Source organism: Trachymyrmex septentrionalis, unplaced genomic scaffold (genome assembly GCF_001594115.1).
Source record: "Trachymyrmex septentrionalis isolate Tsep2-gDNA-1 unplaced genomic scaffold, Tsep1.0 scaffold60, whole genome shotgun sequence".
Classification (NCBI taxonomy): Eukaryota; Metazoa; Arthropoda; class Insecta; order Hymenoptera; family Formicidae; genus Trachymyrmex; species Trachymyrmex septentrionalis.
In genome coordinates this window covers 3,523,079-3,546,221 of record NW_017305779.1, presented here as the reverse complement: position 1 = coordinate 3,546,221, position 23,143 = coordinate 3,523,079, and the positions used below count along the sequence as shown (strand labels likewise).

Here is a 23,143-nt window from a genome sequence, read left to right as displayed (position 1 = left end):
CCCCCCCCCCCCCCCAATAGAGTTATTTGACACTATAAAGCAACATTATAAAGATTAAGCTCATGATCTATTTTATAGTCAGTGTGGTAGTTTTTTATGTTATACCTCAATTTTAAATTTAAAATCGTATTATAAAAAACTAAGAGAAAAAATAATATAAATAAAACTGATTTAGGAATCTACAAGCACTTAAAACGACGTAATATTATCAATAATATAATCACTATTATTTCAACTACGCAATTTGCAAAAAAAATTGTAAAAATTTTATTTTCGCATTCACAGAATTCATTTTTAACTAATTTGGTAGAGAAATAAGTCACAAATATACGAATTATGTTTGTACTTCTTTAATTAGCTAAACAGATTTTATTAGCATTAATAAAGTGCAATAGTTAATTTCTGAGAAATAAGAGGGTGCTTTAGGAGATCTATGCTTTAGGAGATCTATGTCAGTATCGGTGATTTTCCTTTACGTTTCCCTAACGTTCTTATTTAAATAATTAACTGGTCTTATTTAAATAATTAACTAGTTAATTCGTATAATATATAATTAAAAAAATGTCACTTAATATATATCTCAAAAAAACTGTCGTCTTCATATTCGCTTTGCAGGAGAAGTTTAGAATTTTTTGATCTTTTACCCGAAGATCCTAAATTATACGACAAAATGCGCCCTCCCAAAAAAGATGGCCATGCAACCGTTGTGAATTTTCACGTTACTGTGATGGGACTTGATTCCATCGATGAAAATTCTATGGTAACATAATTTTTACCAAATTTATTTTTATGTTGTAAATTCAACTGCGTATTGACGAAAATTTTGTAGTTCAATACTGTCCTAATTATTAATTAATCATGTACGAAATATATAATTACTTTAATAGTTAATTTTTATAGACATATGCCGCTGATATTTTTTTTGCTCAAACGTGGAAGGATAATAGACTCCGATTGCCAGAAAATATGACGTCCGAGTATAGGTACATAAATTTATTACTTCTTAACGATTTTTACACTTATGAATTTTTACTCTATATATTACTGTTACATTCATCTGTATATTTTCCTTTAATACTTTTTTTTTAAATTTCTAATTAATTATTATCTCTTATATATATGACGAAATTTAAGATTATTAGAAGTCGATTGGCTGAAAAATATGTGGCGGCCAGATTCTTTTTTTAAGAATGCAAAGTCGGTGACTTTTCAAACAATGACAGTACCAAATCACTATCTATGGTTATATAAGGACAAAACCATTCTCTATATGGTGAAGTGAGTTTATGACAAATTATATTCAGTGCATTTCCTAAACATAAAACTTGAAATATACTGGCGATTTCAGGCTGACTCTAAAACTCTCTTGCGCCATGAATTTTTTGATCTATCCTCACGATACACAAGAATGTAAACTGCAAATGGAAAGTTGTAAGTCATCATCATCTAAAAGAATTTGTCTCGGAGTTATGCGCAGCTTAGCAAGTTATGCTGCATATCAAGTTATGTTTTATCATACAATTATGTCATTCGCTGTTAGAAATGCTTCTTTTACATGTGTCGTGATTATAAATGAAATTAAAAGTAATAAATGATTTAACTAAAACTTAACTTACAATAGTTACTTAAATGAAATGAACGTGTACATTAAATTTTATAAAAAGTACTTTCCACAAAATTTTATGAAAAGTACATTAAATTTTTTATAAAACTTTATGTTTTAAAATTACATTAAAGAAGGATGTTAAAAAGAGACCGATTTTTGCCCATAAAAGTGGAAGGAATAATCGTTTTTTTATAGATTTTGACTTCCTAAATATGATAATATTAATAAAAAATTTGGGATGGATAGAGAACACCTTGAAAATTGAGCATGAACATGATATACTGAACAAATTTCAATATTCCTACTTTTCAAGGTATTCCCCAAGTACCACGAACTTTTTAATAATTTTATCATATTCAGAAAGTCAAAATCTATAAAAATCTATAAAAATCAAAATCTATAAAACATTATTTCTTTTACTTACTTTCTTTTAGACATAAATCAGACTTTTTTTAATATCCTCCAAAAAAGGGCAGATTTTTGCCCCAAAAAATATAAATAAAAGAAGTTTTTGTAGATTTTAATTTACTGAAAAATAAAATTATTAAAAAGTTCATGGCATTTGAGGAACATCTTGAAAAATAAGTAAGAATATTGAAATTTGTTCAAATATATCATGTTCATGCTCAATTTTCAAGGTGTTCCCTATCGATCCCAAACTTTTTATTAACTTTACCGTATTCAGGAAGTCGAAATCTATAAAAAACTATTCCTTTTATTTATACCTTTATGGACAAAAATCAGTCTCTTTTTAACATCCTCCTTAATTCATGTACACAAATATATTGTACTTTTCAGTTATAATATTCATTAAATTTAATATAATGCCATGAAATTAAATTCAAATTATGTAACTTAAAAATATATTAAATTTCATGAAATTTTTAATTGTGTACATTAAAAGTTAATGAAATTCAAGAACATTTCTAACAGTGTTTTTACCTATCTCTCAATTATATCTGATAATTGATTCTTAATGGAAATAAAAAATTGAGAAGCTGTATTCTTAGTTACATTTCCAACAATTAGCGCACTCTCCAAATTTCTTGGAGTAAAATCTCACTCTAAGAGAGTGAAAATATGGCCATGTTAGGAGAAGAAAGGTTTAAAAAGAAGTGAAATTTAATTAAATTCTTACTTCTTTTTTTGGAGTGAGATTTCAACTCCTTTGGGCTCAAAAAGAGTGAAAATTGTCTTTCTTCCATTTCACGCTCCAAGAAATTTAGAGAGTAAATTATGCTAGAATAATCAATAAATTATATGTGGCGTCAAACACCATGCAATTTTATGTCTCAAAACAAAATAACTTGATCGGCAGTGTCACATACGACAGACGAAATGATCTTCCAGTGGGACCCCGATGTTCCTCTCGTTGTAGACGAGAATATCGAGTTGCCCCAATTACAACTCGTTAAAAATTATACGGCCGATTGTTCGCAGGTATATTCCACTGGTAAGAGAATTGTGTAAATGTATCTCTATCTCAAAGAATAACGTTGCGCATCGCGTTTGGTATATTTTCGTATAAACGCAATCGGATTCTTCGCATATTAAAGTGCGTAATATAGACAATCTTTGTGATCAATTTTTTAAAATCAATCTTGTCTTCCGTTTCGAAACTGCACGCGTATCTCGCGCAGCATTATTCTAAGGAATGAAGATAATTCTTTAGCCGACCGCCCATGCGTTCATATCACTTGAATTTAATCTGATTGTAAGCTAAATACCAAGCATGGACGATTACATTATAATCTCCAGGTAACCTTATGGAAGATTACGTTATAATCTCCAGGTAACTTTACTTGTCTTGAAGTCGTGTTTGTGCTGAAGAGACGTCTCGGCTATTACTTGTTCCATACCTACGTGCCGACATGCTTGATCGTCATCATGTCGGTAAGGTAACATAATAATAAAAAGATACTCTCGCGATCTTCTTTACAACTGTATTTTTTATCGAAAACATCGCAGTGGATATCATTCTGGATTAAACCCGAGGCCGCACCCGCCCGAGTCACCCTGGGAGTCACCTCGTTGCTCACGCTTTCCACGCAGCACGCTAAGAGTCAGGCCTCTTTACCGCCCGTTTCATACCTGAAGGCCGTCGACGCCTTCATGTCGGTCTGCACGGTGTTCGTGTTCATGGCGCTGATGGAATATTGTCTGGTGAACATTGTTCTTGGTGACTCGGATACGCCCACAGCGAAACCTGCACCTCCGCCACCGCCGCCGTGCTCGAGCACCTCGGATTCAGCCAAACTTGATAAGATCTTCGATATTGCTGCCAAGGTAATGCATAGATGATAATTGGATGATCAGAGAGCCTTGTGAATCGATTTTAACATAAATATGATACTTGTAATAATTCATTAGACATTACTTGTGTTAAATTCGTAATATCAAATTATACCTAATTTGAATTATTTTTAATAATTTCTATAAGTCACACCGCTGTTTGTACTCAATACCTATATCGTTAATTTAACTAAAACGATAAAGTTAAATGATTTAATTCAAGAAAATGTATTAAATTTGATTCAAATTTGGTTTATTATTTATCAAGTGTAATATGGAAGTTAACATGAATATTGCTTATTTTGAAATTTTAATCACAAAATGGATTAATTTATCTTGACACACATGGAAATTAAAAATAACAAAATGTTATTAACTAATCGGGTTACCAATGTTCCTTTGAGAGATATCTGAAAAAAAATGTCTTAATAACTCTGAAAAAGAAAATCTTAATTTTAAAGAAATATTTGTTTGCTTATATTAAAAAAAATTATTTCTTTGGATCAATGAAAATTGGTAGAAGTATTATGATAGTGTCAAATTCTCCCTAAAATGTCAAAATACTTATGTTTTGTAATTTCATGATAAATAAAGTTTTTACCAAGTTAAAATTGATTCTGGGCTTTTTTATCTTGGACCACTTCCGTGCCTCGAATAAGGAAACAAAATAAATACGTTATTGTTAAAGAAAATCTACTTCAAGTGATTTGCAACTTCAAAAAATATTAATAATGGATAAATTGTTAAAACATCTGAAGATGTCTATATGTTATAAAAAAAAATCTTTTTGTGTCGATCATAATTATAACATTTTAATTGTGTACACGCAAGTAGCTACATTTTGCAATAGCATTGTAATTCGTCCACTCTAAATCATGTCCCACTCTGTCCGAGGCACGGGAGACAGTCTGCATGATGACGGTTCAAGTTGTGATCGTTGTCACGCAGGAAAACGCAATGTTGTTATCCTGCCGATCGCAGAAATCGCCGATTGTACCGCCATCCGGACCCACCCCAGCACAAAGGGCGCGAATACGAGCGTTGAACATCGACCGCTTCTCGCGAGTCTTCTTCCCTTTCCTGTTTGCCGTGCTGAACGTCACCTATTGGATAATGTTCGCCGAGTATATCTAGACAGTGACATCGGGAACATTTATCGTGGAAATCGTGAGATACTTCAAGAAGAATGAGAACAAGGGTCACGAGTTCTGTGAGAAACTGATACTCCGGAAATATTGAAATACTTAGAAGAAGAGCAGTAAGATTTTTTGGAAAAAATTTGTCCCTGCAATAAATTTATATTATATATAGATGTATCGGTGTGCGAATGAAAAAACGATGGAGAATTTCGCGAATATACGTAGCAGAAATTCCCAGATTGCAAAGCGTATCTCAGCAAAATCGCACAAATCTGTGATTGCTTATGATGCTGGCAACTTGTCGTAGATTTGTTTTTAATGATTTCGAACATGCCGACATTAGTAGCACATGCAGGCAACATTTAATAAGATAGCTGCATCAAAGTTACCTTGCGTTGTCGACAATACGACAGCAATGTGTGATACTGCGTATTATTATAGCAACATAACGGTAATAGTACGAATTTTGATGATGATGATTTTAAAGTTGTCGGTAAATTGCTGGCAAGTTGTCACTCAAAGTTATCATGTCGTGAAGGCATCAAGTTGTTGATGACAAATGAGAATTCAGTTGCTACAATTCTAGTAGCAACACATAGTTAGCAAGCAACATGCCAGCAACATGATAAACACGTTGCTATCTGGGTTCTAATAGGAATTTGGAGCTCAAAAATATCGGCGTGAATAATTATAAAATTTAGCGATGAATAATGATGTTTAACAAATGCAGAAGCGCTTAATTCTTTTAGAACGTTATTCTTCTAAAACTTAAATCTTTTCTTTTACTGTTTCTCTTAAGACAAATAAAATATTTTACTATACTGTTATTATGGCACACTCGCAAACTGTTTTCTCTGACTGCTCACTTTATTCGTCCGCTCGACAACGATCATCCGACATTTAACTAAAATAATTACGATTTATCAATCATGGATAACGTATTTTTTACTGCTACGCGTTTAAAAGCAAACTTACTTTTTTCTTATCAATTGCCAATTAATTTTTTGTGTGCCTACGAGTGGAATATACATATCCCCGCGTCGTATCCTTTAAAAATTCATATTTTCCACAAAAATAAAGATAGCAACTACTTTTTAGGCTCATTTTAAAGATGAAGAATAAGATTCTTCATAAAAAAATCAACGTTCTTGTAAGTTTCATCATTTGATCTATACATCTCGTCAAATACTCATAAAATGAGGTAAAAGTGAAAAATACATGTATCTTCCACAAAAATTAAGATAGCGATTTTTGTCTGAGCTTATCTTGAAGATTAACGTAAAAATTATATTTAAAAAAATCACTACTTAATTTCAAAATGGCAGATTCAATATAGTGGAGCAAAATGTTAAATTAAGTATCGCGTAAAAGCGAAAAATAATCGTGAAAACAATTGATGTGAAATACTTATATAGAAAATAGAAACAACTGATTTCAAATCGGCAATCTCAAAAATCCTTAGAATATGAATGTCATTCAAATTCAAGAAAATTTTAGTTTTGATCCGTCATATATTGGATCTACAATTTTAAATTTTAAAATTTTAATTACAGATTTATGATCAATGAGCTTAAAATCTTTGATAAAACGTAAATTAGGTTTAATTATTCCTAGAAAAAATATGGTTAAACATTTGAATTATAACTAATGAATTATGAATTTTATTTTCCGGGAAAGATATGTTCTTGTTTATGAAACTTGTAAAACTTTCCCGAGAATAAGTAAAAGATTTTATCTAAATAGTACATAATGATCAATGATCTACAGGAAGGCATATTGATTCTAATAAAGTTAGAAAATGGCGATGTGTTTATTCAGCCTCATACATCGCTTTATTATTACATGAAACTCATCATTCAAAAGCCTAGTAAAAAATTTATATGTAGATATTATCGTCATTTATGATAAGCTTACATTTTATTTCTTGTATGAAATAATGTCTCGATTCATGATTTATAAATATTGCAGAATCTCAATCTCCATTGAACTTCGTGTTACCGATTCTTATTATAAGTAACAATGAATGTTTCTTGACATAAGTCTGTATTATACAATTGTACTATTAAAAGTATGTCTAATAAAGTACTATTATAATGAATTATGTGAATTATATATTTAATCATTACTACCATTCAGTCTTAAAACTGATACTCTCTAATGGAGTAAGGATTACTGTACAATAATTGTAATCAAATTCTGCCAATTTTTGTTAACATCGTAAGTTTACGTCTTTAATTTCATGAATCATGACTATTCATCATATGTTTTTGCTAAAGAAGGCTAGAATACTAGCCGAAACTTATACAAATCTCATTTTAGTCATGTAAGATAAAGCTTTTTTGAAAAGTATTACGCACCGATTATGGTGCCAATTCCCAATTGCCCGTTTGTCCTTTATTTATTTTCATTATTTACTATTATAATATTTTCTCGCTGAAGATCATTGTCAATCAATTTATTATACTTTAAACAAACCAATTAACTTAATTGACAATCATATCTTGATATTAACATCAATTGAAGTATTTATTAAAAATCAACTTTTAAACTCATGTTTATATAAATTTTTTTTAATGTGATTGATAGGAATACTTCGTAGAATATTTAATACTCACTTATTTGCACCTTGTAAGTTACATTATTATTTTTTTATTGTTTAACGTATACAGTAAATTTCTAAACCTGGAATTAAAAAAATATATATATATCAAATTATATTATCAAAATTATATATTTATGAATATCACGCATATACTATTCTAGTAATAAAGAATTAAACTTTTATTTAAAAATAGAATATAAAAAATAAAATTAAAAAATAAAATATCAAAAAATCAATTTTTTCAAAATTATATTGATCCTAACTTTTGTATATAATTAGTTACTATTGTCTATCTATTGAAGATAGTGATTGATTGCAAGAATCAATATAGCTATAAATGCCCTCTATTAGTGCTAAACAAGACTATGAAATACAGTCATCGTCAGTAAGAAGGGAATCTGTTGACTTGCACTTTTATTCTCCGCCTACTTTCAACCCCCACCAATACGACCACAGGATCGTAGCACCCACGCACTGAACAAACGAATGAAGGTTAGCGCCCTAGTGATATGGAGTATTATAAAATAACATTCTATCCTCATTTCACAGCTTTATGTCAATGTATTGATACATGATCCCAATAAAAATCATTACAATAAACTTTTATAAATAATATGGAACGACAAAAAGTTTTATAATAAATATTCATCTCGGTTATGCAAAAATTATTTATAATTTGATTGAGAATCAAATGTATACATTGCATATGATATTAATAAAATAAAAATAATTACTATATTTTTATAAATTATACAAAATAATCGCCTTATATTGATCTTGCAATCACAAAATCAAATTCGAAAAAAGAGCCTAAATTCACACGTACATTTTGTAAAAATAAAATACGTTTCTAGTGATTTACATTGTAAAAATTGTTCTGTCGAATTTGTACCATTGTGTATATATGTAACTGAATTTTCAGTAAAATAAATCACGAAATAAATCTTTATATGTTTTCAATATGTAAAGATTCATATAAATGGATCTTTTAATTAATTTATACGGTTTTTGATTAATAGTTACACTTTGTCCTATTAATAATCGCATTATGCTATTAATTGCGATATATATAATTATGAGAAAATAATTCTATTGAAGCAAAATTGTCCGTTGTCGCGAACACAGTCCGAGACAACGAATCAGTACATTCGCGTAGCGGGGAAACGGAAAGTGGGATCATCGCAGAGGAAGGAAGCGTAGCGTGGGCCGCCTTATCTGTACAACGTAGTCCAGCTACGATAGCAGGATGCCATTGCCTTCTCTTCCTCGTTTCGCCTTTCCAGGACGGTTCGTTTTCCATCCTCTTCTATCACGCGTGAAGATACACGTCATCGAAGATTAGTGGGAATCGGGAGCACTGCGTGGAGCAGGCTGAAGTATTGCATTGCTGAAGTTTAGTTATATGTATGCTTGGATGAAATAATTAATTTGCTATCTGCTTCCCGAAAGTAATGACAAATGCATGCACGGGAAGAACGATCTGAATTCTGCTGAATTATTTAAAAATTTAGGTAGATACAGATCTGAAAATAACTTTGTTAGACCATCAAAATAATTATCTAAGAAATTTGAATTTGATAATAGCAATGTTGCATAAAATTTTGATATTGTAGCAACCAGCTTGAACATCCTACATAATTATCGTAATAGTTGAACAAAATTATTTTCAGATTTGTATCTAGCTAATTTTTACATACCTCAGCAAAATTCTTTCTTTCTGTTGGGACATTCAAATTCCATCTTAATTTCTCCCGAGTATACGTGAGTGTTTTTTCAAATGTTGAATATAAATTTAATTTTAAATATAATTTTCTGTAAATATATCTTTAATATAAAGATTTACATTTGTCTTTTTATTTTTAACTTTCTTAGAAAGACTGTTCCTAAAGAGAGAATAGACATACTTAACGAAGTTTGAGAATTATTCGGGGTATAATATTTATATGTTTTTTTGTTGAATATGAAATCAATAGTAGCAACTTTTTATATTCGACTAAGAGATAAAACTAAATTGAATAAATAAATTTATATAGCATCGATAGATTAATTTAATAGAAGGCATTGTTGTATCAGATGTCGTTTACAATATATGTGCAGAATAATAAATATATTCCATGAACAACAGATTTTAAAAGATGACAGGAACAGTATGCTGCACATGTGTGCCGCAGTAATGTAAGCATCGTGTAACGGGTGTACGAAAGTATCGTATATTGATATCACAAGAGGTCCAGACAAATTGGAATGCAAACGATTTGGAATTCTCAATCTAATTCTCAACCTGTACAATAAAGGCTTTCCACAATATTACGTGTAATATACACAAAAAAGCGATATCAGGCAACAGAACATTGACTCGCACGATAAGAGAAAATCTATAATTTACACTATATAATTAAAATGTTTGTATTCTTCGCTATCTTCTCAGTAAAGAGATTAACCATCAAAGGAACATATTAATATAATCTTAATTAATAACTACACAGAAAGAACAGTTTTGCTGAAATATTTAAAAATGTAACTAGATACACAGATCTGGAAACAATTTTATATTGGTATAGCAGAAATATCTACGACTAAGCATAATAGTAATGTTAACAAAAAATGTTGACATTCTAGTAATAAAATTTGAGCGTCCTATATACATAATTATTTTGATGGTCCAACGAAGTTATTTTCAGATTTGTATCTAATTTTGTTTAATGCCCCAAAACCATATTTTCAGTGTAATTATATATAAACTGAACTTTGAATTGATAACACTATTTATTTATATATGTCACAATCAAAATGTTAACTTTAGTTAAATGTATACATTGATTACAGCACAGACTACAATAATTGTATGCTTTTACTGAGTTAGCACTTTGATTGCGACATAAATAGGTAATATTTGGTACATCGACATTTAATGATCGTTCGAAACTTCTCTAAACACGCGTGGTCATTTTTCATATACCCGGTGCAAAAAACAAAGCCATCTCTAGTCGCTAGGATTTGAAGATCAAAATGTCAATAATATAAAAAAAAAAAGACAATTTTCACGCAAACGTAGAAATAAGAAAGACCTATGTTTACTCTGGAATTTCAGTGACCTGGGCTTGAACGTTTTCTTCATCATTTTCGAGAATCGCACTCCTCTCGGCAAAGTCTTTCCTCTCTCGAGTCTCGTCTGCTGGCCATTCGGTCCCACTCGTCGCTTTACAAGCCCAAGTAGTTTTCCCTCTCCGTTCCGTTGCCACCCGTGATGTACGGCACTGACGGGCACGAGACTCGGAGGTTCGGAACGAAGTCGTGACTCGACTCGACAAGCCGAGGGACTCACTTGTGAGAGACGGCGTCACGAGGCGCGTCCGTGAGGCCGCGTTTTCCATTTTCCATCGCCCGCCGCGTTTTGCGACGGTGCTCCCGCACCTGTCAGACGGTTCCGCCGTGTCGTTATCGCACGTGGATAACAGACTCGGAACTTGGTGGCGACGAGGAGAGACCGAGGGGATTCGGGCAGAGGGGAATTCCGATCTCGGTGCTCAGCGAGATCTCGACGTTCGTACCGACTTCGGAGGAGAGCGGCGGCTCTCGAGGGAAAGAAGAAATATCCCGACGGTGCATACTAGCGGGGAACGCTATTTTAGTGTACGCTAACGTAGCTGAACTTTATTAGAGAGAACTTCTATTACGGAGAACGGCATTGGCAACGTTAATTGCAACGGAAATCACTTTTTCGTCTCGCAGTGCGCGAAGGTGTTTCGCATCGTTCTGTGAGTCTAATCGAAATACATCTTGTTATCTCAAAATGTAATAATTTGTCTATGATTCAGGATTTGATAAGAAAAAATTATTTTAAAAAAATATTTACTAATAAATTATAACGTCTTACGTATTTCAATTTGCTTGCTTCAAGAGAGAGAGAGAGAGAGAGAGAGAGAGAAATTGTCAAATAATTTTTAAAATTAAAAATCATTAAATATGCTTGTTCTGATTATTTATTTTGTTGAGTGCGATTTAAAAATTAATAATATAGTGTTTATCAATTTATATATATAAAGCAAAATTAATTAAAAAATAAGATTAATATTATTAATAATATTTATCGCGTATATTATAATTTAATTCTAATGATTACAAAATCATTTTTTATCTTGTTTGAATAAAATAAATTATGTAGCTAACTATAAATTTTTTGCGATATATCAACGATTTATAATATTTTGGAAATATTTTATTGTCGTAGAAATTTTCGAATCATCGTCGATGGCTTAGCACCGTTGCAAAAAATCCACAAAGGTAGAAAAAAGAAACGGAAAAATGTTTCATTATGGGCACGTGGCTCTCGCAGCTTTAATTATTGTAACTATTACTTTAGCAGGTATGTAATAGTCGATATACACTAATCTGTATTAGAGTCAATTGTTTGCAAAGTGATTAGACTTAAAAATAGAAATGCTTGAGAGATTCAACATAAAAATTAATGTTCTCAGAATTAATACTCTCTTCTTTGTAAATTAAATACTCTTTTAAATTAAAAAAATGCTTCATTATGGACACGTGGCTCCCGCAGCTTTAATTATTACAATTATTACTTTAGCAGGTATGTAATAGTCGATATATTAATTTCTATTAGAGCTAGTTTTTTACAAAATAATTAAACTTTAAAATGGAAATGCTTGAGAGAGAACCAACATAAAAATTTATGTTCTCAGAATTAATACTCTCTCCTTTATAAATTAAATAATCTTTTAAATTAAACGATACTTATATAAATTAAAATTTTTCGGTATCGTTTGAATGCTGCTCGCATTTTCACGCCATATTTCACTGTCTATTTTAACGCCATTTTTGCGTTGCATATATTACGTGCAAAAGAACCAAATTTATAAAATTCTTTTTCTCGAAAACATCGTTCATCCTATTCATATACGAAAAGACTGTTTATCCATTATGATTAGATAGCGACATGACCTCGCGACCTGCCTTCCTTTTGAAATCGCAGAGCTCGTTTTGACTTCTAAAATCCAGTCGCCCTACAAACAGAGATCTTCGCACGAAATTATCAAAGAAGATTATTCAACGAATAGCACAGATCAAGTTGCGCATAATTGTTTATAATTTATGCACGTGACAATATTGTTGTAGTAAAGACACACTGCAGATGTCTCAGTATAAACGATTTTTTTTAATTTGCAAATATTCTCTTAAAAGTCGATTTGTAATCAAGAAATATGTAACTTGAGAAATTAGATCAAAAATACTTAATATAGGAAATTAAAAGATCTCACAACAAAAAGTGATCTAAATTTTTGCTGTATCGAATTGATTGAAAGATCTATTTGAGACACTTCGTATTTTATTGAAACTTAAATATACTTTCCAGAATTGTCTTCGCTCATAAACATCCGGTTGTATCTTGCGATAGCCTCTACCGGTAGTAGAACATCTCTTGATAACCGGTACATTCTAGCGTACATTTGAAACAATTCTGGGATAAAATTGTCCTATATTCATATTAATAGATATTAATAAATGACGTGCTCGCTATCGCCGCGCGTTTAAAAAAATCAGCGAACAGAGCTAATCGTTGCATCTTACGTAATTCATTTCTTAATGAAAAATTATTGTTTTGTGTTATTTATTCTTTTATTTATTTATATCATTGATTGTTTCTCGGAAAGGAACAAAAATATGCATTTAATATTAAACATTTAAATTTTTTATAGGACCTGCGGTTTCACAACATGTGCGGGACAAAGTACCATCCAGAGGTAAGATTCAAAATCTCTTCTTAGAATTTATTTCTTTATTTATCCTTTTCTTCATGAAAGAATCACGAAACGATCGTTGTAACACGTAGCATTATCAATGGTCTTATCAGAGAATGTCAAGTGGTGAAAAACGCGATAAAACTTTCGCGACAACTAGGACACACTATGCAAGTGTGCACAAAATAAAAAGACAAAAATGGGGGTGTTATAGGATCGGTGCAGAGAGGAGATATGTCACCTATGGATGTGGTGACAGAACGTCGTAATCGGCTAGGGTCGATCATTCCCACGTCAAGAGGTAGACAAAATATGTTACTTCGGGAAGAAGGCAACTCTATATATTTTGTCATAAAAAGATCCCCTGACAAATTTAACTTGAGAAAATTTATTCTAACTTGGATAATAGTTTATGTATACTAGCTAACAACGAGAAAGAGTTCGTGTTTGTTGTAGCTAATTTTTGTTTTATTAGTTTGGATGTTCATGTTTAAATATATTTACTACACTGGAAGAAAAATGGTTGCATGATTTAATTATAAGTTTATGTATAGTCACTTTTGGTGCCAACTATTATATATATTTTTTTATATACATACATTTTTTTTTAAATTATAAATACATATAATAAAATAGTAATAACGATAAAAATAAAACTCTATAATTTTACCATATAATTATAATCGTATCAAACATTTTTCTCTCAGTGCAGATGTATGTTTATGTGACAATGTGACGTATATTTCGGTTCCTTCCATGGCTCCCATAATGTGGTAAAGGTACACAGTGCTAATCGATCACAAAAACTAATTGGTAATCGGGAAACTGTATCTTCCTCCACATATATTTAACTCGTATAATCGGCATGATATTATGCAATGGTGTCCTAATTACAGGAGAAGAGAATAACCACACGGCTAACAGAATCTGCATTTTGAATTATAAAAAATTAACGAGAAACTTTATTCTATGTAGGATCGCACGCGAAAAGACCGCATCCCTGCGAACAGAGCTCGTGTTATCCCGCAACCGGGAACTTGCTAATCGGTCGTAAGGACAAACTGACTGCTTCGTCGACATGCGGTCTTCATGGTCCCGAAAGATTCTGCATTGTCTCTCATCTTAAAGACAGAAAGAAATGCTTCTTCTGCGATGCATCGATACCTAAACAACAGCATAATATCGAGAACATCGTCAGCGGGTAAGATTATTTTACTTTATCGCTGCAATCTTCCATATCGCGAAATAAATCCAATGTATATAATTTACTATGAGTAATGGACTAAATATATTGTTGTCATTAAGCATTATGTTGATTCTCGTTGGCTTATCTTCCCTTCATTTTATTTTGATTTATTCTTGGAACCTATTGTTATATTATTTAATCCAATGGCATTTAAAATAATGATGAATAGGAATATGCGTTATTAAAAATAAATAACAGCAATCTAACGTATACTAAATAATTCGAAAATTATATATTTCAGGTCGTGGTGGCAAGCCGAAAACGGAGTGGAGAATGTCACGATACGCTTCGATCTTGAAGCAGAATTTCACTTCACGCACATCATTATTCGCTTCCAAACTTTCCGACCGGCTGCTATGCTGATCGAACGATCGTACGATTTTGGAAAAACCTGGCAGGTATATCGGTACTTCGCTCATAACTGCGAGCATTACTTCCCCGATATTCCGACTCATCAACCTCAAAGATTAACGGATGTCATCTGCGAGACGAGATACTCAGCTGTGGCACCGTCCACTGGCGGTGACGTAATTTTCAGGTAGGAAATGTATATAATTTAATAATATTATTTAAAGTAGTAATGTAATCTTCTTACGGACTCTCCTAAATTCAACAACAAAAATTCCAAAAACCTATTTTGTGGAATAAAGATTCTATTTTCTGGAATAAAGATTTAAGATTGCGTACTAACTACCACGCTGACCCTCATTCGCTCCGGTTTTGTACTATTATTTATCATTAATCATCTTTCTCATCATTTAATACATTTTTGTTTTAAATTTTATTAATATTGATGTGCAAATATTTTGCTTTTATCAATTTTCTTACGTAAAGAAACTGCACTACTTACACGATTCAAATTATTATAATTATTAATCATGAATTGATAATTATTAACTACGTTATTCAAAAACGTTATTAATATTTATTCTGATATATTTTAGGGTATTGCCGCGAAATTTGGAAATAGATAATCCTTATTCGAAGGAAGTGCAGAATCTACTGAAGATCACCAATCTCAGGATCATCATGACTAGACTCCACACTCTAGGCGATGATTTGCTCGACGATCGGGCTGAGATTCGCGAGAAATATTATTACGCCATCCAAGATATGGTGATTCGTGGTTCGTGTTCTTGCTATGGACATGCCTCTAGGTGTTTACCGTTACCAGGAGTCTCTGATGAAGAGAACATGGTCCACGGCAGATGTGAGTGTACACACAATACTAAAGGCCTCAACTGTGAGAGTTGCGAAGACTTCTACAACGATCTGCCGTGGAAGCCCGCGGTCGGCAAACAAACGAACGCTTGTAGACCTTGCAATTGCAACAATCATACTAATTCTTGTCACTTCGATGAAACGGTCTACGAGAGATCGGGCAGAGTGTCCGGCGGAGTCTGCGACGATTGCCAGCACAATACGCGAGGGCAAAATTGCGAACAATGCAAGCCATTCTATTATCACGACGTGACAAAGGATATCTCTGATCCAGAAGCTTGTCAACGTAAGTTTTCAATCTGTGTATCTCTTTATATATAATTTTTACATATAATTTAATATAATTTAATACGAAATTATCTGTAATTGTTTTATAAATAAAAGATAAATATAGATTGCAGATTGCAGTTAATAATAGAATAAATTTATACATATTTGAGACAAACATCGTGAAATATATATAGGTTTTTTCTTTCGCAGCCTGCGACTGTAACCTAGACGGATCCTTAGATGATGGCATATGCGACTCTAGAACTGATCCTCTAAGTGGCGACGAATCTGGACGCTGTCACTGTAAAGCGAATGTTGACGGGCGTCGTTGTGACCGTTGTAAAAACGGCTTCTGGAACTTCGATCCTGACAGTCCAGAGGGATGTCAAGGTAACAAAAGAAGTTATTATTCTGCAGCATATTCCATTAAAAGACATAACCATCAATACTTTTACATAATATTTAAATAAGTAAATATTTATTATATTTTTAATAGTAAGAAAAGAGAGAGAGAGAGAGAGCTTATATATTATTTATTAGTCTGCATTGATTATTTTTCAAATTCAATTTATAATTTTTTTCCTTCGAGAAATATTAATTAATATTATGTCAATGATAACGAGAATTAGTTTGAGATTTTAACAGATTCTATTTGTCGCGATAAAGAAAGTTTGTTCATAGCTTCTTAAAACTCGTATAAAAAACTACTTTTATAATTACAGCCTGCACCTGTAATATCTTGGGTACCATCGATAATCAGGGTTGCAACGTGGTGACCGGTGAGTGTACGTGCAAACGGTATGTCACAGCGCGCGACTGCAATCAATGCTTACCGGAGTATTGGGGACTCTCCGAGGATCGCGATGGATGCAAACCATGCGATTGCGATCCTGGTGGATCCTACGAAAATTCCTGCGACGTCATCACCGGTCAGTGCAGATGCAGACCACACGTCAGCGGGAGAACTTGCAATCAACCGGAGCAAAGTTACTACACCGGCTCGCTAGATTTTCTCATTTACGAAGGAGAGTTGTCTAGGGCTACTGATGTAAGTTTATCAAATTAAATCAAATATGTAAATTAAATATGTTTATAAGTATTAATTTTTATTCCAATGCTGCAAATATGATAAAATATAAAATACGATCACAAGACGAAAGACATAACGAGAAAAAAGAATTACTTTTTTCTTTAATGTGTATATACATATATAAAATTTTGCAAAGCGTTAATTATATATTATGCAGATTTTTCAGATTATTTTAGAATTGAATCGCAAATTCATTTTCAGAATTGTCAAGTGGTAATTAGAGAGCCTTATCGCGATGGTAGGAACAGCACATGGACCGGTACAGGTTTCATGAAGGCCCTCGAAGGCTCGGTATTGAACTTCACTATCGACGATATTCGCAGATCAATGTGGTATGATGTGATTGTACGATATGAACCGGTGCATCCGGGAGTCTGGGAGGACGTGCAGGTTATTCTTGAGAGAGATAGCTTACCTGATCCTAATGGACCGTGTGCCGATTGGAAACCTGAATACGATCGCCTGTGGGTTCAGTTACCTCTACGTTCGAGAAGTGCCGTGGCACAACCGTCTGTATGTTTAGAGGCAGGAAAACGTTACAATCTTCTACTGCAATTCCGCAAATTTAATAGCCACGTGGACACGCCTTTGGCCTCCATCCTGGTTGATTCGGTAATATATTTTGTTTCGATTATGTCAATTGTCAAAGAAAATCATATCCAGTTGATTGTAATTTATACTTACTCGTTTGTGCTTGTATGATCTCTGCAGATTGTTTTGAAGCCAAGGATAGACGTGATACCCTTCTTCAAGGCACCGGGTCTGGGTGAACTGCGTCGTCAAGAATACGAACGTTATCACTGTAATGAAATATATAACGATGTCAACAGCGTGTGGAACAACGTACCCGACATCTGTAAGAAGTATCAAAATAGCATCGGCTATTATGTCTTCGATGGCGCTCATTGTAAGTTTAACTATTTGATGTTATTTATTTCTTAATGATATACCTTAATTTTATGTCGTTTTATCTTTTTCATTTAATCACACACTCATAAGAGCACGATGTTGAATTTTAGCTTGCGAATGTAACCCAACGGGTTCTCGCAGTCTTCTGTGCAAGAACTACGGCGGGATGTGCCCGTGCAAGCCAAACGTAGTTGGTAGACGTTGTGATCGTTGCGCGCCGGGAACCTACGGTTTCGGTCCGGAGGGATGCATCTCCTGCGATTGCGACGGCGTCGGTGCACTCGACAATTTCTGCGACGTCGAGACTGGACGCTGCAAGTGTCGCCCCAATACCTACGGCAGGACCTGCGGCCAATGTGAGCCTGGCTTCTGGAACTTCCCTCATTGCCAACGTTGTGAGTGTCACGGACACGCGGACAGTTGCGACTCAAAGACCGGGGCCTGCATCAATTGTCGAGATTTCACCACCGGACACAATTGCGACCGTTGCGTTGACGATTTCTATGGCGATCCGCGGATTGGCGTGGATATACCTTGCAGAGCGTGTCCTTGTCCAGGTGAGTATATATTTCAGAAGAGATTTTACATTTTTTTACAAATCTAAAATTAAAATATCAGTCTTTTTTTTATCAGAGAGATATTTATATCCTACCAAAAATAAACCATATTCCTCATGTTTGTAATCATATTTGTATTATATTCTTTTTTTTTTACAATATAAAATGCAATTTTTTAATAATTTAAATATTAGTAATAACACACACACATATTGGAAATTGTGAATTATTATATCTAATTAAAGTTAGTTATTTATTTGTGTTTTTTATTGAAGTAAGAAATAAGTTTCTTTTGTTAAACTATAATTTTTGTTATTTATTTATTGTCACCATTATACAATATTTCATTTTAACAGGCACACGTGAATCCGGTCATTCCTACGCCAACAGCTGTTCATTAGACTCAATAACGCAGGATGTAGTGTGCGAGTGTTTCGAGGGATACTCCGGACCCCGCTGCGAGCATTGCGCTGAGAATTATTTCGGCAACCCGGAGATACCAGGCGGTAGCTGTCAACTCTGTAACTGTAACAATAACACAGATTTACGTCGTGTCGGTAACTGCGATCCGCACACCGGTCATTGTCTCCAATGTCTCTTCAACACTGACGGTTACACTTGCGAGGTGTGCAAAGCAGGGTTCTACGGAGACGCTCTACGGCAGGATTGTCAAGACTGTAGATGTAACGTCCTGGGCACCGACAAGACCGCGGGATCGTGCGACCATCGTACCGGACAATGTCCGTGTCTGCCTCACGTCATAGGACAGCTTTGCGACTCTTGCGAGGAAAATCATTGGAGAATAGCCAGCGGACAAGGTTGCGATCCTTGCGAGTGCGACGTAGTTGGAAGTATTTCAGACAGGTTTGTTTACGATTTTTGTAAGCGATTGTACTGCGATTTCTTATTGCAAAAATTTTTTATGAATGTATAAAATCATTGATAGATTTTGGCATATTTAAATGAATGATACCAATAGTAGTCTGATTAATTTTTTTTTATAGCAGAAAATTAATTAAAATGTAATTTTTTAATTTTTAATTTTCTCAAGTTGAAGATTAATTTATTTAAAAACGTCGATTACAGAATATTAATTCTACATCAAAGAAGGATTAAGTAAAACAACTAATTAAAATATTTCTGTGTGTAGATGCAATCCCTACGACGGCACTTGCGAGTGCAAACCAGGATTCGGTGGCAGGCGGTGCAACGAGTGTCAGACAAACTTCTGGGGAAACCCGAATGTGGAGTGTTATCCATGCGAATGTGACGTGATCGGTTCCGCCAGCCAGCAATGTGACAGGGAGACCGGAGTATGCATTTGCCATAAGGGTATCGGCGGTGAGAAGTGCGATCAATGCGACCGTGGCTATCACGGCGAAGCTCCGCAATGCAGCCCATGCGGTGAATGCTTCGACAATTGGGATCTGATATTAGACGGTCTTAGGAACAAAACAAACGCAGTCATTCAGGAGGCCTCGAGGATACAGAAGGTCGGTACGACAGGTGTTTACAGTCAGGAATTCGACGACATGGAGGAATCTCTAAATGAAGTACAAGACTTAATTAGCAACACTACCATTCGGAGTCAAGACCTGGACGCGTTGGACAACTTGGCCGAAGAGTTGGCGAAGAATATCTCCGAATCGGCCAAGCAGTTGGACGAAGCGAATAATCACTTGGAGAATCTCAGTCAACGAGTTAATCTTGGTGACGTTGCGTTGAAGAAATTGAGGAACAGGACTAATAGCTTGCATGAGGCCGCCGCCGATTTGCGGGAGAATGCCACCAGGTTACAGGAAGAAAATGTTTTAGGCGCTCTCAATGTAACTCAGCAGATGGCAGAGCAATCCAGACAAGCCGAGAAAATGGCAAACGACTCTACGAATGTCCTGGGCGATGCAGAACGATTCCGCAAGCATACTGAGAACCTCCTGGCGAAAAATCGCGCATCTGTGGACGAGGCTCAAGAAAGGAACAAGGAGTCATTGACGAAGTTGAATGAGAAACTGAAGATGTTCAGTATGGCAGTACCTGAGCTAAATCTACGCATGTGTGGTGACAATGTAACGGAGTGTAGTAGCGTCTGCGGCGGCGCGGGTTGTGGCACCTGTGGAGGATTATCTTGTGACGTAGGCGCGGTTAGCAAGGCTAATCAAGCTTTAGATGTTGCCAAACAGCAAGCTGCCAAGATCAAGAGTCATAAGGACGATGCCGAACAACTATTACGTAATGTAATTATCAATAATCTAGTTCTTAAAATATTTAAAAAAGATTTTTAAAAATGCATTTATTACATATATCAAAAATTATATTATTATAAATGCTTATAGAATTTTATAAACTTCTTTGTTCTATCTTATTCATTGTCTCTATAACAATTTCGTAACTTATTCAATTAATCCGTATTCTCAGATGAGCCAAATCAAGCAAGATGCAACAGTGGCAAGATCAAACGCTCAAGACGCTTTCAACATCGCATGGCAGGCGGAAAGCTTCTTTGAGAAGCTCACCAAGAATATGGCAAACATGATCAAACAAATGTTGAGCACTCAGGATGAGGACCAACCTACACCAGCTATGGTAAGAGCTCTTGCGTACTCAATACTCGCGAGGAATATCCAGCTGGAGCCGGATCAAATCGCACACTTGGCCGATCGCATCAAGGATATGGTGGGCTCTCTCACTGACTCCGAGAAGATTCTCACCGATACCAAAGACGATCTACGCTTGGCGCATAACCTCGAGGAACGCGCTAATCAAATTAAATCGACAGCCATCGAGAAACAAGTCTTGGCGAACAAAATGATTTTGTTGTTGAACGATGCACAAAAGGCGCAACATCTGGCGCAGGACGCGATCGATAAGGCGGAAGCTGACGTGTCCAAATCGCAGAAAGATCTCGTGGACATTGCCGACGTGACAAAGGCCGCTCAGATCCAAGCTAACAGTACCACACAAACGGTAGAAGCATTAGATGCTCGTTTGAAGCAGCTTCAGACGCAATCTGCAAAGAACAGTTTCGTTCTAACGGAGATCGGCACAGAAACAAAGAAAGTCGCCGATGAGGCACAAGCAATCGACGGAAAGACGAAAAAACTGTCGGAGGAATACAAGAGGGCGGATGAGTCACTGAATCAGCGAGTCAATAAGACCAAAGGCGATATTCAGCGGGCGAAGAGACTCTTAACGCGTGCTTCCGAGCTAACAGCAGACACGTCGACCAAGTCGAAGGATCTGGACGGCATGGAGAGTGTTTATAAGGAAAATGAACGACTGCTGAAGGAACTGATGAGTGATGTAGACGTGCTAATGATGGAAATGGAAAGAAACATGGCGGAGATCGAGAAAAAGTCGCAGTTGTACAGACAGTGTTCTGCTTAAAATTCATCGCAATCAGTTAGAAAGTCACTTATCTTCCGACTGAATTTCATCTGCAAAGTACGATACGTATCCATAATCAGTGGATCTTCTCTTCCCTATTACGTTTGATACAAATCTGTCCACGCGGTAGAATGTCTCTTGCTTCATAGACTCCAAGATCTCTTTCCAGTCTATATGTCTCATTACTCCATTTTATTGCGAGATGTAGGTCTTAGCAAGATCGGTGCTTTATACTCGTGCAATAGCCGTGAGTTTTACTTTGATTTATAGGAAATGGATACGCATATTTACATATTGCATACAAATATGTGTATATACATATATATATTTTATATATATATATATATATATACACACACATTCGCATCTTCTGGTTAATATTGTGAAAAGCGATGAGATTATTATTAGTGCCATAAGTGGAGAGGCCATTAGTAGTTGTAAAGAGGATGATTTTCTACGTCAGAGTTAAAACATCGCTTCAAGCGCAATTAAGATGCTATCTTTATAAAACTGAAATAATATATTTGCATAAATTTGCATTTAGTATTATTAAGCACTAAAATCCGCTTTGACCGAAAGTAGGATTATTTTTATTAATTATTTTATTTTTGTCGGTCTAATTTCGATTTATAATTGTTTATCTTCTCTAGCTTTTAACTTCGCTAATTCTCTAATTCCTTTTACAATTTTTATATTTTTATATCTTTCGTAACACATTTTTTTTATTTTTATAATAAGAATACATGTTTTATCCACTGATACATACATACGTCATTTTATTACACTTGGTACTTAAAAAAACATCATAGCGAAGTATTAAGCTCGTGTTCCATAGATGATATATTAAAAATAATTAAAATGTAATATAAATAATTAAAATAAACGTAATACAGGATTAAGGCAAGTATTTATAGTCAATTCCCATATTTAAGACTGTTTTAAGTACAGTCTTAAGATGTCTCAAACCAATTAGAGTCATATTAGCATCCCAAGACATTACTTAGACAATCTTAAAATAGGACTATGAATACCAGCATAAAATAAATACCTGCAATGGATTTACCGAATACA

General features: G+C 34.2%; 2 protein-coding genes across 4 annotated transcripts in view; both read left to right on the top strand.

Annotated features, from left to right (window-relative positions):
- LOC108752563 (glycine receptor subunit alpha-3) overlaps positions 1-5,405 on the top strand; it is a 6,366-nt gene extending 961 nt beyond the window's left edge. Inside the window, exons 2-9 of one of the 2 annotated variants that reach the window (XM_018493449.1) lie at positions 616-760; positions 901-983; positions 1,135-1,278; positions 1,349-1,431; positions 2,925-3,059; positions 3,399-3,499; positions 3,575-3,892; positions 4,880-5,405. In XM_018493449.1, the coding sequence (XP_018348951.1) occupies positions 616-760; positions 901-983; positions 1,135-1,278; positions 1,349-1,431; positions 2,925-3,059; positions 3,399-3,499; positions 3,575-3,892; positions 4,880-5,032 (1,162 nt within the window). In that variant the 3' untranslated portion in view covers positions 5,033-5,405. Of the gene's footprint in view, positions 1-615; positions 761-900; positions 984-1,134; positions 1,279-1,348; positions 1,432-2,924; positions 3,060-3,398; positions 3,500-3,574; positions 3,893-4,846 lie in introns of both variants that reach the window. The other variant, XM_018493448.1, reaches the window with a different exon arrangement.
- A 5,524-nt stretch (positions 5,406-10,929) lies between these two features.
- Positions 10,930-22,403, top strand: LOC108752562 (laminin subunit beta-1). 2 transcript variants are annotated; one of them, XM_018493445.1, is made up of 15 exons: positions 10,930-11,397; positions 11,871-12,005; positions 13,354-13,398; positions 13,610-13,696; positions 14,371-14,596; positions 14,883-15,179; positions 15,586-16,148; positions 16,343-16,522; positions 16,855-17,180; positions 17,424-17,834; positions 17,934-18,129; positions 18,242-18,688; positions 19,045-19,552; positions 19,839-20,922; positions 21,104-22,403. In XM_018493445.1, exons 2-15 carry the CDS (start codon positions 11,945-11,947, stop codon positions 22,070-22,072), a joined length of 5,400 nt encoding a protein of 1,799 aa, XP_018348947.1. In that variant the 5' UTR covers positions 10,930-11,397; positions 11,871-11,944; the 3' UTR covers positions 22,073-22,403. The 2 variants fall into 2 exon arrangements, with proteins under 2 accessions (XP_018348947.1, XP_018348949.1); XM_018493447.1 differs by lacking the exon at positions 13,610-13,696.
- The last annotated feature ends 740 nt before the right edge of the window (positions 22,404-23,143 follow it).

Bases quoted from the DNA above. Each gene is read 5' to 3' on its own strand.
- LOC108752562 (XM_018493445.1), top strand. From the start codon at position 11,945: ATGTTTCATTATGGGCACGTGGCTCTCGCAGCTTTAATTATTGTAACT. The intron at 17,181-17,423 runs GTAAGTTTATCA...ATTCATTTTCAG, and splicing joins AGTTGTCTAGGGCTACTGAT to AATTGTCAAGTGGTAATTAG. The intron at 19,553-19,838 runs GTTTGTTTACGA...TTCTGTGTGTAG, and splicing joins GTTGGAAGTATTTCAGACAG to ATGCAATCCCTACGACGGCA.